Raw genomic sequence first — 14,012 nt, 5'->3', positions numbered from 1 at the left:
AGGCTATCGTTCATAACAAACCTAGAAACAAAATGGAAGAGTTCATCACTATGAGCAGAAGATTATAGATCATCGCCGTGAGCAGAGGTCATCAATCTCACCTCATGCGTCGGAGACACTGGTTCATTGGCATGTTCTCCTCCAGGATCTCCTCCGCCGCGCGCTTGCTTCGGTTGTCCTTACTGGCCATGAAAGGTGATTGGATCTATAGAAGGGAGAAAGAAAACTGCTATAGGGTTTTGGCAGGCGGAAGAAAGCAAAGGAACAATTTGCGAATGGAGATGTGATCGAGGCCGAAGCCCTCAACTGGTATTTGAAGACATGAAGTGAAGAGGTGGATGTCTCGGGATGCGCAAAAGGCAACCGCAATTAATAGAAGGTGAAGCGCCACTTCATCAAGGCCAAAGAGAATATGGTGCTGGGTGATTAAGGATAGAAGATCGAGGAGTTTGCTTAATGAAGGTCATGTTTTTAGACTTAATTAGATTAAGATTAGAAGTCTAGGATCGACTGTGTCAAATCAGCTCTTTAGCCAAAATAAGAAGTACAAATAAATAACGAAGAGTACGATCGATTCTACACAAGATATGCGTCAACATACAAATTACAAGTTTAGAGCATCCTGGATGACTTTTAGTACTTCTAGCCGGATAGCGTCAGCTTCTGCAATCTTTTGCTCGTATTCTTCGGCTGTTTTAGGAGTGTTCTCAAGGCTACTTCGGATGGCTCTGCTTTCTTTTACTTTGGCCAATAGTTCCTGTTTCTTCTGTTTGATGGCATCAGGTATCTAGGCCAGAGTGGATTTGCGATGATCAATGGCAGCCTTCACATTTTCTAGCTCCTTCTCAAGTTCTACACGCTTGATTTCCAGTTGGAATAATTCTGGATCGGTCCTGAGGGAAGAGTTCTTCAGATCATCAATCAATTGCGTCTGCTCTTTAGCCTCTTGCCTATTGGAATTCCCCTTAGCTAGCAAGGTTTCACGATTGGACAAGTTCCTCTGGGTCTTTTTCACCTTTAGGGCCTGATCTTCAAAGATAGACAAAGATGACAAGACTCTGGAGAAGACTGGGGATAGATCACCCTTGATAACCAAGAAGGCTCTCTGCGTTAAATCAGTATCTTGGACCAAATCGGCTATATTCCTCTTGAATATTGGCAGTATATTTCTTAGCCAATTTTTGGTCTCCTCCGACAAAGCTTCATTAGAGGAAGTGGCTGACGATCTAATCTCATCTTCATCAAAATATTCCTCAAGATTGAAAGAGCAGCTCCGGGCTAGAGGATCGAGTGCCTATGTATAATGGAAATCTTGATTAGAAGGATCAGATCAGTTTATAATAGAATAAACAAGTAAAATGAGATACAATACCTTTTTTGTGGTAGCTTCTATCTGAAGGGGAGGAACAACTGACGATACACCAGTAATATCTGGTTGAATCGGCTCAGAAATCTCAACGTCGGCATCTGCAAGCATCGGAAGATTTTCAGTTCATGTTTGCTATGGAGAGATAAATTGAGCAAATAACCCCCTTACCATCAGTTGTTTGCCGGACTAAGGAATCAACGTCGATAGGGTCGTTGAGCGGGCTATTAGGCTCCCGATCCTACGCAGGTGTTTCCTCAAGAAGTATCTGGCACAGTAAGAAGTCAGATGAAGGGTAAAAAACTAAATGAAGAAAGTTAAAGAAAGTACCCCAATAAGCATCAAGGATAAAACTCACATTTTCTACTGTTGTGGAAGTATCGATTATTTCAACCGAAATCGGCTCCTTTCATGGATCAGCCGATGGAGGTTCAGTTGATACTGAGTTGGATGCCTGGGGCTGGGATGGCAGTTCCGCACCCAGGGCAGGTTGAGACACAATGCTCAATAACTGTGAAGGAATGAAGTCAGCAATGGGATATCATTTTGAGAAGAAGATGAATTATTTACCCGAGCAACTGATGGCATCGTTCTGCGGAGTCTCTTCCTAGTGGTAGTTTTCTAGGTTGTCCCTTGAGTTGCCTTGCGCTTTGAAGATTGATACATCACGATAATAGAGGCAACCTGAGTTTTCATCAATTTTTTTAGTGAAGGTGCAGCCGATCCCATTCTTGAAACTGGGCACGGAGGCTGGTAATCTACTGGACTCCCCTTCCTATCTAAGCTCGGAGGATCAAATTCAACGTCCTACAAAGGTCGATTGGGACGATTAGCAGAGGATTTCGTCAGACATTTTTTGGAAAAAGAAATAGCAAATTACCTCTCCGTCAGAAACAAATTCTTCATTTAGAGCTATACACAAAGGGTGGACCGATCCACAAAAAAGATGGGAACGTCATTCTTGCCACCAGGAGTCGAAGAGAGTAGAAGAGATGCTGACTCTAACCCAATCATGTAAACAAAGGGAAGGAAGATCTGATCCCAGCTGAAAAACTCTTCCGGCTTCTAGTACTTCACACACAGGAGAGGCAAGATGGTCTTTGCGCCTTGGACTTCATGTTGTTACAGTAAAAAAAAAGTGACATGAGTGTCCAATAGAAAACAGAAAGATAAAATAAGTAATGGATAATGAAGATTTAAAGTTTCAGTGTCAAATGGGAAGAAGTTGTTTTTCTAGTGTTAAATAGAGAATTTTCTCATTACTTTTAAGGCCTTCTTGGAACACATGATTGGAAAAGTAGTAATAAAAATGTAGGAACAAAATGTCATAATATGTTAAATCCTATGGATTGAGAAAATATAGAAAACTACTACTTCCATCCACAAAAGAATGCAATTCTCGTTTTTCGAGAAGTCAAACAGTTTAAACTTTGACTAAGTTTATATAAAAACCACTAACAATCATGATACAAAATAATAATATACTTATAGAATATATTTTCATAATAAATTTATTTAGAGATATAAATGCTAATACTATTTACTATAAATTTGATCAAAGTTGAATTTATTTGACCGACACGGATTCCATAATTGCATTCTTTTTGCGGATGGAGGGAGTATAAGACTAAATGAATGTTTGAATGGAGCGTACGAAAAATACAGGTATTTGACTAGAGAGATTGACAAAAAAACCATTTTCATAAGGTTTAACCTCTTATAAAATTCCTACAAAATTTCTATAAAACAAGTCATTATGTAGGATTTATAGAAATCCAACCCTTTATTCCAAAAGGGATGATAGAAAAGAGTTACCCCTCTGTAAAAAAAATGTAATTCTGGCTTTGAACCTGAATAAGCGTTTTTTTTTGGACGGACGAGTATTATTGGATTTTTAATCCACTAGAGATTTTCATTTTTTTTGTTTGACCGTGCGGGTCCTTACAAGAGACGCACGCTCCGGTTCGGTGATCCTATCACTCTCTTGAGTCAGCCGGTCCGGTCCCGACATAGACCGATCCTTTGCACGGTTGCGCTTGCGCCCTCCGAGGTCCAAACGGGTCCAAATCGAGCCACCCTTTTTCTGTCTTCTCCCTCCCGTCACCGTCGCACTGCCTCTGCCTGCGTCGCGACATGCCAGGCGCCGCCACCCTCAGATCACGCGCGGCCGTCGCGGCCGCCGCGTGCCTTGCGGTCCTCGTCGCGGCGGCGCTGCTCCACCGCAGGCGCCGCCGGAAACGGGCGCCCTCCTCGTCTCGCCGCCTCGGTGTCGGGGGGCGCCCCCGCCGCGCCTGCGAGGAGGAGGAGAAGCCGCAGGCCCGGTTCAAGCGCGTGCTCGCGGACAACTCGTACTCCCCGTTCAAACACCTGCGCCGCCAGAGTGCTCAGCTGGGAAGTGCAGAAGGCGAGGCACCCCTGCCACCGCCTCAAGGTGCGCGCACTCCTGGAATCCTGCTCTTGCTTGTGGGGATCTCGGCATTGCCGTCGTACTCGTATGGTTGTTTACTTGTTTTAGGAATTCCACGGAATCCCTGGTACGTAGAATCGAGCTGCGCGATGCACCAGGGCAGGGGTGGGTGGGGGGTGGGGGAGGCTAGTAGAGGATTAGAGGAATGCAGTTCGATGTGGATTTTCTGTCTGCGGAATTTCATCGAACACCTGAGGGCAACGCTGTACATTCTCCAGTCAGTCGCTGCTTTGTGCATTCATGCAAAACGATGTTCTATTGCGTGCTTCTATTTGTTCATACTACTCTAGTGATACACGTAGTGGAATAATAGCATAGTGTTACAGGCTTTCAGAAGATCTCCAGGCCATGCCCTTAACTGAAGACTAGATTATTGCTGTTACCATTTGAAGTAACAATTGCTTGTCATGTTCTGGACTCTGGAATACTCAACTAACTTTAATATTTCTACTGCAATTGCTGTCTATTTTTCTCGAGGAAGTCAAGCTGTTATTTGGAATTAGTAGTAAAGGGGATGTAGAGATAGTAAAGGGAATGCTCAAGTAATTGCTATCTTTTTACTCGAGGAAGTCAAGCTGGATGGTTGATTGCATAAATTTTGCTGTAAGATACGAATTTTGCATATCTAGCATATAGAATATCGATTCTTCATAGGACCATATCCCAAATGGTCCCATTCTTTTAATTGTTCTGACATTCCATTTTAATTGATACAGAATCATCACAAAAAGTTCATCCATTTGAGGAGGAAATCACATCTTTGCTAAAGAACCCCCCTGGTTTTCATAGCTTTATGCTGGGTGACCGGTGCCCAGAAATGAGTGCTACATATAATTGGGTTGATACAGAAGCTCAACTGGAACATTTGGCGAGATTGTTGGGTGAGGAAAGTGCTTTTGCTGTTGATACAGAGCAACATAGCATTCGATCTTTCCTAGGATATACTGCACTAATGCAGGTAATTACTGGTAGAGGCTCATGCACCCTCAACATTCAATTCTTTATAAGTTTATTATATTTTAATATAGGATTATTCTGTTTTAGATCTCTACCCAGAATGAAGACTATCTGATAGACACAATAGCATTGCATGATGTGATGGGCATTCTACGACCAGTGTTTGCCAATTCTTCTATCTGTAAGGTAACACATCTTTGTAACTGCTTCCAGTGGTAAGCTGTTTATTTTCATTTTCGGTGCTGACTGCAAACTTTAAGCTCTATTAAAGTACAAGCAAAGATAATGCCATGAACTCTATTTACATGCCATTGAAATGTAGCTGAGTTTACTTTTGGGATATGCATTAGAGGGATAAGCTGTAGGACATACTGGTGGCAACATATTATTTTTCCCTTATGATAAGCTGTGGGACATCCTAAATACACACATTTCTCTGTGTCCTTATGCTGTAGATCTTCCATGGAGCTGACAATGATGTTCTTTGGCTTCAAAGAGATTTTCATATTTATGTTGTGAATATGTTTGATACTGCCAAGGTAAGTACCGGTATAATATATCCTTGTTCACACATTTAATCTATTATGCAAATATTTCTGGTGTGTAACACATTTAATATCATTTGCTTGCTAGACCTTTTTTTGGTACAGCATGTTGTGTGGCATGCATTGCTTAGATTGACACCCCATTTTACAAGGAACAATTCTGTGCAGGTAGTTTAGTATTTTTATCATTTCAAACCTTTTGTAGATCACTTCACATGTATGTGTGTTGTAATTGCTCTATGAAATGAAAGAAACACAATTAACTGAAAAACCAATATTATCATCTAAAAAACATCAAACAAAAAAACCTAATACCATAGCACTTGAAAATCTGTATTATTAACAAATGAAGGAAAATCCCCAATACTGTACCTAATTAGCTAAGAATATCAACCTAGAAAAATGCTATCTCCCTCTTTAATTACTTCTATCATGGTTTCTTTGGAATAGGTTGTCCTTGATTGTACTATACTACTATGTGATATTGATTGCTTCATTATTAGGTTCTAGATCATATGATTCGTTTAGTCCAAGGGCGGGGAAATGATTTGGTGATCTGTGATCTGTGTTCTTGTACCTCCTTTTTTTACACATATTTTAAAATCGATATAATAGATTTCAGTCAGATAATGGATTATACTTTCTACTACTGAAGCATGGAAATTTCAACCTCATAACTGCAACATGAAAAGCTTTGTGAATGAACCTTTCATGTGGTGGAATGCAGTTGCAGTTAAGAATCAGAAGTTGAGAACTTTTAGGTTATTAAACCATCTTTGCTCACCTTATAATCACATGCTGCAGTCGTGCTTACAAATATTTTGGTTTTTGAACAATTTTATTTCTTGCCCCCTCACTCAATTTTTTTTGAGAAGTTTGTGTGAAACGTTTTTTTTTTTAATTTCTGAATTTACATCCTTAGCTTGTTTTTCTTATGCTATGAATGCATGCAACTTATCTTAATTGCGCCTTACAACTGATTTTACTTCAGGCATGTGAAATTCTATTGAAACCACAAAAATCACTAGCATATTTGCTTGAAGTATATTGTGAAGTGACCACAGACAAGACAATGCAGGTAGGTAATCGATCTGTATCAGCTTAAAAGTACTGAGCTCAGTGAAGTCACTCATTTGTTCAATGCCAGTTGATTTTATGCACTGATACTTCCATGAGAGCATGGGAAATATGAGGCAGAATGCTTTAAAAAGTGTATCACTTATGAGTACACTATTCATTTTGTTTTCACATGGTAAATTACAACAAAACAAAGAAGCAGATTGAGGGTCTATTTTGCATGCTGCCCTATGGAACCAGAGTTTATTACAGGGAATGATTTACTCTTCTTCTTTTTTTTCAATTGTTGACTAGAAATATAAATGATCTTCAAAACATCAGAGTGTTAAAACATACTCTTAAGGCATGTTTGGCTTACATATGTTGATCTTGTACTCTGGCTTGCAATTTATTATATCTTAATATGAGCAAGGTAAGGTAGCTTATTATATGACCCGTGACAACTTATAAGGTCAATAGTCCACCATACATTGGCTTCAACATACCCCGTTAGCTTTGATAGGTTTCCAAATAACTGGTCTTTACATGCTTTACAGCCTGGTAGTCACATCCTTAAATCATGCAGAGTCATTACTGCATCTATGAATGCATAGTTCCCATGCTGTTCTAGTCAACTAAATTCAAACAAAGATAAATCATGATCATCACCTTTGAATTTTTCTTCGATTGAGCAAACTCTAAGTTTCTTTACAAAGGATATTTTCATGAATTTGCTTGCTTTTGAGCATTATGTTTGGTGTTGAATACATGACATGCTTATGAAAATGATAACCAAGTGCATACATGTTGTAAGGCATATTTCTTTTGGCATTCAAAATTTCAGTTTGTTTGAAACTCAAAAATTCTAATGTCGCAATTGCCTGATATTCGCTCTCATTTTGTTTCTCCCTACCTTGATTTTGAAACCCCAGCGTGAAGATTGGAGACTGCGTCCTCTGACTCCAGAAATGATTGAGTATGCTCGCACTGATGCTCACTATCTGTTGTACATTGCAAATTGTTTGGCATCAGAGCTCCATGCAAAAGCCTGTGGTATGTTCTAAGTGCTGTATCAACTTTTTCTTTCCTATTGTTTGCTTTTTTTTGTTCATTGGCTCAGTACCCTCACAGTTATCTAATATATTTGAATTTGCTATCTCAGAGTTTAGAAGTCATAGTTGTATAAGATTTTAAACTAATTTCACATGGTCTGAAGAGCAAAATTTCTTTAGATTGTTGGTTCTTGAATTGGATGATGTTTCTGTTTGTCATTCTTTTTTCTGCATGTGGAAGACACTAGCAGCTCTGATACATTTCTTGCTAGTACCAGGGTTCAGAAATATGAAATGCACTATTCCTGGAAGTGATGAGTCATTTGCCAAGATTACATTGTTTGATCCGTGACTTGGGAAATATTTGGTAAACTGTGAATAATCAATTAAAACTAGGAAGTATTTATTGTTCTATCAATGGAAAAGGAACTTTTGAATGGTACACTATGGAGCTATGTAAGCTGGGAGTATTTCATTAACAAATTTATGCAATCCTATTCACCTGCGGAAAATTAGATGGCTATTTTCTTAATTCTTATTTTTAATATCGAGTGTCAAAAAATTCTTTCACAATGTCAACATAAGCTTTTGAATGGTAAGCACAACGTGTCATCTCTATATATTCCTGATGTGTAGTTAAGAAATGGAAGCAGTATTAAAGGGGGACCAAGAAAAGCAGATGGCAGTTATGAGGCACTCATGATATCCTATTGCTGAACTGCAGAAATTGATACTTTAACCCTCATAAGATTTGGATAATCCTAAATATTCTCTTTTCTTGTCAACATCAAATCACATATCGGTACGGTGGTACCCTTGGCCTTCATCACATGTCTCAAGTCTTTGATCATCTGTAATATCTAATCAGATACTTCCAGTGATAGAATCAATTTTTTCTTCGAGGCTAGTCATCGCTCAAATATGGTGTGCATGCAACTGTATGCAAAAGAAATTGAATCTCCTCCTGGAGCTTCCAGTGCAACATCTATTCTCTCACGAAATTTGCAAACTCATGGGTTCAACTCCAAAAAGTATAGTGAAGTGAAGGTGCTTCTTTTCTGTATTCACTTTTTGATTGTAGAATGTCTTCTGGTTAGCTTGCCAGCCAGCGATTTTGTATTTTTTGTTCCTGAATTTCTAATCTTCTGCATCCACAGGATCTTGTTTGGAAATTGTGTGCATGGAGGGACTTAATGGTCAGTAAAAAAAATATTTCCCTTAGAATAGCTCCCTCCCCTTCTGCAAAGTAAATCTTTTTAATTGCTTATTTGTTGTTACCTCCGGTCAGCAAAACTTGATGTTCAGACAGGTGAAAGCAGCAGTAAACTAGTTGTGTGCCTTGTCCGGAACATGAACTTTTCTTGACTGGAGGTAGTATAACTTCTTTATCTACCTTCGAATCCTGGGTGATCACCAGATATCACTCGGGCAAGTTGCATAGCGATGGGCACATTGAAGCAAATGCATTTCCAGGATATCATGCATATTTGCAGTTATGTAGTTGTGGTGGGTCTGTTTCCTTTCTGATATCTCCTAACAACTTGGGTTTTGGGTCATTCCAGGCTCGGATGCATGATGAAAGCTTACGATATGTTCTGTCAGACCAAGCTATAGCTGCCCTTGCTGTTAGTCTTCCAAAAGGCCCAACAGAGGTGTTTGCTGTCGTAGCAGAAACTGACCTAAGCATTTCAAGTATGTACCCTTCCTTGTCATCATCGTCACCTCTTGTTGTGGCTCATGTCAAAGAACTCTGTTATCTGCTGGATGACATCACTACCAGCATGGACGGCATCTTTAAAAGTTTACTAGAGAAGTATAAAGATCCAAGTGGATTATGTCGACTATCAGTTTATAATTACAACCTTATAACACACCTAAGTTTGAAGCAAACAAATATGTTTTCCTTTGCTCCAAGTGGAGAGAAGTTGCTGACAGCACCGCCTAACAAAAAGGCTTCACGGGATTTATTCATTAAAAAGTTCTCCTGCAAGTCCCCGGTATATCACAATTGCAGGATTTATGCTAGTGATGGAAGACTACTTTGCTACTGTGACCGCAAAAAATTGGAATGGTTTGTCTCTTAAATATATTCCCATTAGCTATTTACATGCATATAGCGTGAATGAAGAATTATTTTGTCAAACTGATGAGCTCTTCTATCCCAGGTACGTTCAACGTAATTTGGCAAAATTGATTGAAGATAGTCCTCCAGCAATCATGCTTCTCTTTGAACCAAAAGGTCGTCCAGAGGATGAAGATAATGAGTTCTATATTCAGAGCAAGAAAAATATTTGTGTGGTCTGTGGAGAAAAGAGCCATTATATTAGATACAGAATAATACCGTCATGCTACAGGATGCATTTTCCAGAACATCTGAAGAGCCATCGTTCACATGATATTGTACTTCTTTGTGTAGACTGTCATGAAATAGCTCATTCAGCAGCTGAGAAATACAAGAGGCGAATAGCAGAAGAATTTGGAATACCCCTTTTTGTGCAAAAGATAATGAACTCGGGTGATATAAGTTTGATTACCAACACATCAGTATCTGAAGATAAATTGAATGGAACAGGTGTCTCCCCATTGCAGCTGAGGACTGCTGCCATGGCTCTTCTACGTCATGGATCCACTATGCCGTTGAAGAGATGTGAAGAGCTAATGCAGGTGATGACACCCTTTTTGTATTTCTGGCTCAATATGGACTACTTAACAGTTTATGGAGCTCTGACATTGACGTATTAACATACCTGTTTTATCCTATCCGTCCATATGCTTTCCTTGTTAAATATGTACTTGTTCTTAGCTATAGATCTCTGTTATGGACCAATTCAATTCTTTGCAGATTGTAAAATCATACTATGGTGGTAGGGATGTGACTCCTGAAGACCTCGAGATGGCATTACTTGTTGGTATGAGTCCTCATGAGCGAAGGCGTCTTGAAAAGAAAAAGGGCTATTCGTTTAGAGCTCAGGCTCAAAATATTATTAGAAAGAGCAGCAGCAATACCATCTCAGAAGACAGTGGACATGGATCAGAAAATTGTCATGCCTTATCTGAGCGATTTTCTGAGGATGGAACTGAGAGTAATGGTCAACCAGAGTTTGATGAGACAGAGGAACGAAACCAGCTAGAGAATTTAACCCTGAGCCAGGGAAGCTCAAGTTTGCCAGTCGGCATGGAGGACACCACTTTTGATCATGACACTGCGACACTTGAGACAGATACCAATCAGCAAGCAAGAGGCGCCTGCACTCCTGGAAACAGCCATCTCGACAGGGAACTATCCATCCGTGACAATTCTACCCAGGTCATTTCCAAGAATGCTGAGAAGAAGATTTCCTTGTTGGGTCATGGGCATCACGGTAAACAAGTTGTGGAACTTTTGCTTTCCAATGGCGGGGAGGAAGCTATTAACCAGTTTTGCCAAAGATGGAGGCAGATCTTTGTTGAGGCTGTTCACCCCCGTTATTTACCTTCTGGCTGGAATATTAACCACAGGTCAGTTGCCTTTCATTATATGCCTTTTCTTGAATTCACCAAGCTGTATGTGAAGTTCTAGCCACGTACCAGTGACCTTAAAAGATCTTTTTGTGTCACGATGTTTCTTGTCCAGATTTCCTTTCATCACCAGATATTTACTGCTATCTGTATGTCCTCTTGTGTGGTGCAGTGGACGGCGGGATTTCGGTGACTTCAGTGTCTACAAGCCACCAAGGAAAGATCCTCAATCTGCAAGGGATTAGGCTACGCGGATGTCATCAGTACCTTTCCTGTCGTTGTACCCTGAGGTTCAACTTACTTCCCAGAATTGGTTGCATCCCCTTAAACCAGATATTTTGTACTTGTATCTCTCAATCTTTTATCTTGTTCGAGTACCTTGCTTTATCTTGAGATACCAGTTTCATCTCTCTGTACTTCTTTTGGCATGAACTTTGCATCAATTTGGGTGAGCCATTTTTTATACGAGTGAACTTCAACTCAGCGGGGCATTTACATATTTACCATTATTACGGATGGCATCTTACACTGTGTCACTCATATGGTATTTTTTATACCACTCACGTCATAATGATGGTAAATATGTAAATAATCCCAACTCAACAGATTGAATCATCAAAGTTCCATTTTTAACTCGGAATTGTGATGAAATTGATGTGTTCCGGACAGGCCTTAAACTTAGGTTGCTTTTGGAACACAAATTATTCAGGATTTCAATGGAAACAATTCGTTTCCTGTAGAAATGGGCAAGAGCTCCTCCCTCCAAATTGTGGTCGTAGAGTATCTGTTGTTTACGGTGGGATATCCTGAGCAGGATCCCACTATCCTTTTTCTTCCCCAGAGGCCAGAGCATTATTTTTTGTTTTTCATTCAGATTTTCATTCCCGACAATCCAAAAATGAAGTGTGGAGCCTGGAGCGTCAGCGGCATGCTGCAAAGCGGGTGCAGCCAGCTCGGCGGAGCCACATGATCCTCCCCATCTCGCCTTCACTTCCCCTCCACCACTCAGCTCGGCTTGAATCCCCCACCGTGCTCACCTCTCCATCCAAACCCAATCCATCCAAACCCATTTCCCTCCCTCCCGTCCCGTCCCGCCCCGCCCCGCCCCTGTCTCTTCCGCTTCCACCCCCCGCGCGCCGCCGCTGGTGATCCCCGTCGCCGCGGACCAGCAGCAGCCATGTCGTGCTCCCACCTCTCCACCGCCTGGTCCTCCTCGGCGCTCGCCAGCAGCGCCGCCTCCACCCGGGGGCGCTCCGCCCCGCGCTCGGGCCTCGTGGTGCGGTGCTCCCTCCGCGAGCTCCGCACCCGCATCGACTCCGTCAAGAACACGCAGAAGATCACGGAGGCCATGAAGCTGGTGGCCGCCGCCAAGGTCCGGCGCGCGCAGGAGGCCGTCGTCTCCTCCCGCCCCTTCTCGGAGGCCCTGGTGGAGGTGCTCTACAACATGAACCAGGAGATCCAGATGGAGGACATCGACCTGCCCCTCACCCGCACCCGCCCCGTCAAGAAGGTGGCGCTCGTCGTCCTGACCGGCGAGCGCGGCCTCTGCGGGAGCTTCAACAACAACGTGCTCAAGAAGGCGGAGACTCGCATCGAGGAGCTCAAGCAGCTGGGCCTCCAGTACAGCGTCATCAGTGTGGGGAAGAAGGGCAACGCCTACTTCCAGCGCCGCCCCTACATCCCGCTGGAGCGGGACCTGGAGGTGAACGGCGTGCCCACCGTCAAGGACTCGCAGGCCATCTGCGACCTCGTCTACTCGCTCTTCGTCTCGGAGGAGGTGGACAAGGTGGAGCTGCTCTACTCCAAGTTCGTATCGCTGGTGCGCTCCGACCCCATCATCCAGACGCTGCTCCCCATGTCCCCCAAGGGCGAGATCTGCGACATCAACGGCGTCTGCGTGGACGCCACCGAGGACGAGCTCTTCCGCCTCACCACCAAGGAGGGCAAGCTCACCGTGGAGCGCGAGAAGGTGAAGATCGAGACGCAGCCCTTCTCCCCCGTGGTGCAGTTTGAGCAGGACCCCGTACAGATCCTCGACGCGCTGCTCCCGCTCTACCTCAACAGCCAGATCCTCCGTGCCCTGCAGGAGTCGCTCGCCAGCGAGCTCGCCGCCCGGATGAGCGCCATGAGCAGCGCCACCGACAACGCCATCGAGCTCGCCAAGAACCTCTCCATCACCTACAACCGACAGCGCCAGGCCAAGATCACCGGGGAGATCCTCGAGATCGTCGCCGGTGCCGAAGCCCTCGCCTGAGCCTGAGCCCTTGTGACTTGTGCGAGCTGAGCTGTGCCCTGTGGTGGTGGCCTTCTTGGTGCGGTGCTCCTGCTATATATAATTCTTTTTCTCATTTTCTTGTTGTCCATTCTGCCTGTAATTCCTGATAGCACAAACGCAACGGAGTTCTGTGTTCCTCGCGACATACACAAGAATTTCAATCCAGAGATGCCAAAATGTATAATCTGAGTATTTTAAGGGTGTGTTTGGTTCCATGGACTAAATTTTAGTCCATGTCACATCGGACGTTCGGATGCTATTTAGGAGAACTAAATATGAGTTAATTATAAAACTAATTACATAGATGGAGACTAATTTACGAGACGAATTTATTAAGCCTAATTAATCCGCCATTAGCATATATTTACTGTAGCACCACATTGTCAAATCATGGATTAATTAGGCTTAAAAAATTCGTCTCGCAAATTAGCCGCAATCTGTGCAATTAGTTATTTTTTTCGTCTATATTTAATACTTTATGCATGTGTTCAAACATCCGATAGGACAGAGACTAAAATTTTCCTGTAGAAACCGAACACACTCTAAATCTCGCCTTGTCTTGCCAATGTCCAGCTAGTTTCGATGCTTTACCTCCATTTGACACTTCACTTGTCCTGCGCCCACTCGAAACTGAAATATTATTGCAGCATCTAGCGCTTCCTCTATCTCTAGTTCGATGGATTGCTACATCATTGCGCAAAAAAAGGGATTGCTACATCAATTGAGCTCATTGGATTCTATATATATGAACAAACAAAAATGTTTCATTAGACTCTGGACCCCCCCTCCTGCATCG

The 14,012-nt window shown here is 42.4% G+C and overlaps 2 protein-coding genes across 3 annotated transcripts; both read left to right on the top strand.

Annotated features, from left to right (window-relative positions):
- The first annotated feature begins 3,364 nt into the window (after positions 1-3,364).
- Positions 3,365-11,871, top strand: LOC136542374 (protein RRP6-like 3). Of its 2 annotated transcripts, none has more exons than XM_066534772.1 (12): positions 3,365-3,797; positions 4,550-4,791; positions 4,878-4,976; positions 5,246-5,329; positions 6,327-6,413; positions 7,324-7,444; positions 8,312-8,490; positions 8,601-8,639; positions 9,006-9,514; positions 9,609-10,107; positions 10,286-10,941; positions 11,114-11,871. In XM_066534772.1, the coding sequence occupies exons 1-12, from the start codon at positions 3,500-3,502 to the stop codon at positions 11,184-11,186; spliced, it is 2,886 nt and encodes a 961-aa protein (XP_066390869.1). In that variant the 5' UTR covers positions 3,365-3,499; the 3' UTR covers positions 11,187-11,871. The 2 variants fall into 2 exon arrangements, with proteins under 2 accessions (XP_066390869.1, XP_066390870.1); XM_066534773.1 differs by lacking the exon at positions 3,365-3,797 and adding an exon at positions 4,300-4,436.
- A 135-nt stretch (positions 11,872-12,006) lies between these two features.
- Positions 12,007-13,414, top strand: LOC136542375 (ATP synthase subunit gamma, chloroplastic-like). Its single transcript, XM_066534774.1, has one exon. The coding sequence runs from the start codon at positions 12,119-12,121 to the stop codon at positions 13,193-13,195; it is 1,077 nt and encodes a 358-aa protein (XP_066390871.1). The 5' UTR covers positions 12,007-12,118; the 3' UTR covers positions 13,196-13,414.
- The last annotated feature ends 598 nt before the right edge of the window (positions 13,415-14,012 follow it).

The sequence above is a fragment of the Miscanthus floridulus genome, chromosome 3 (genome assembly GCF_019320115.1).
Source record: "Miscanthus floridulus cultivar M001 chromosome 3, ASM1932011v1, whole genome shotgun sequence".
Lineage (NCBI taxonomy): Eukaryota > Viridiplantae > Streptophyta > Magnoliopsida > Poales > Poaceae > Miscanthus > Miscanthus floridulus.
The sequence above is the reverse complement of the archived record's forward strand: the minus strand, read 5'-3'. Positions and strand labels throughout refer to the sequence as shown.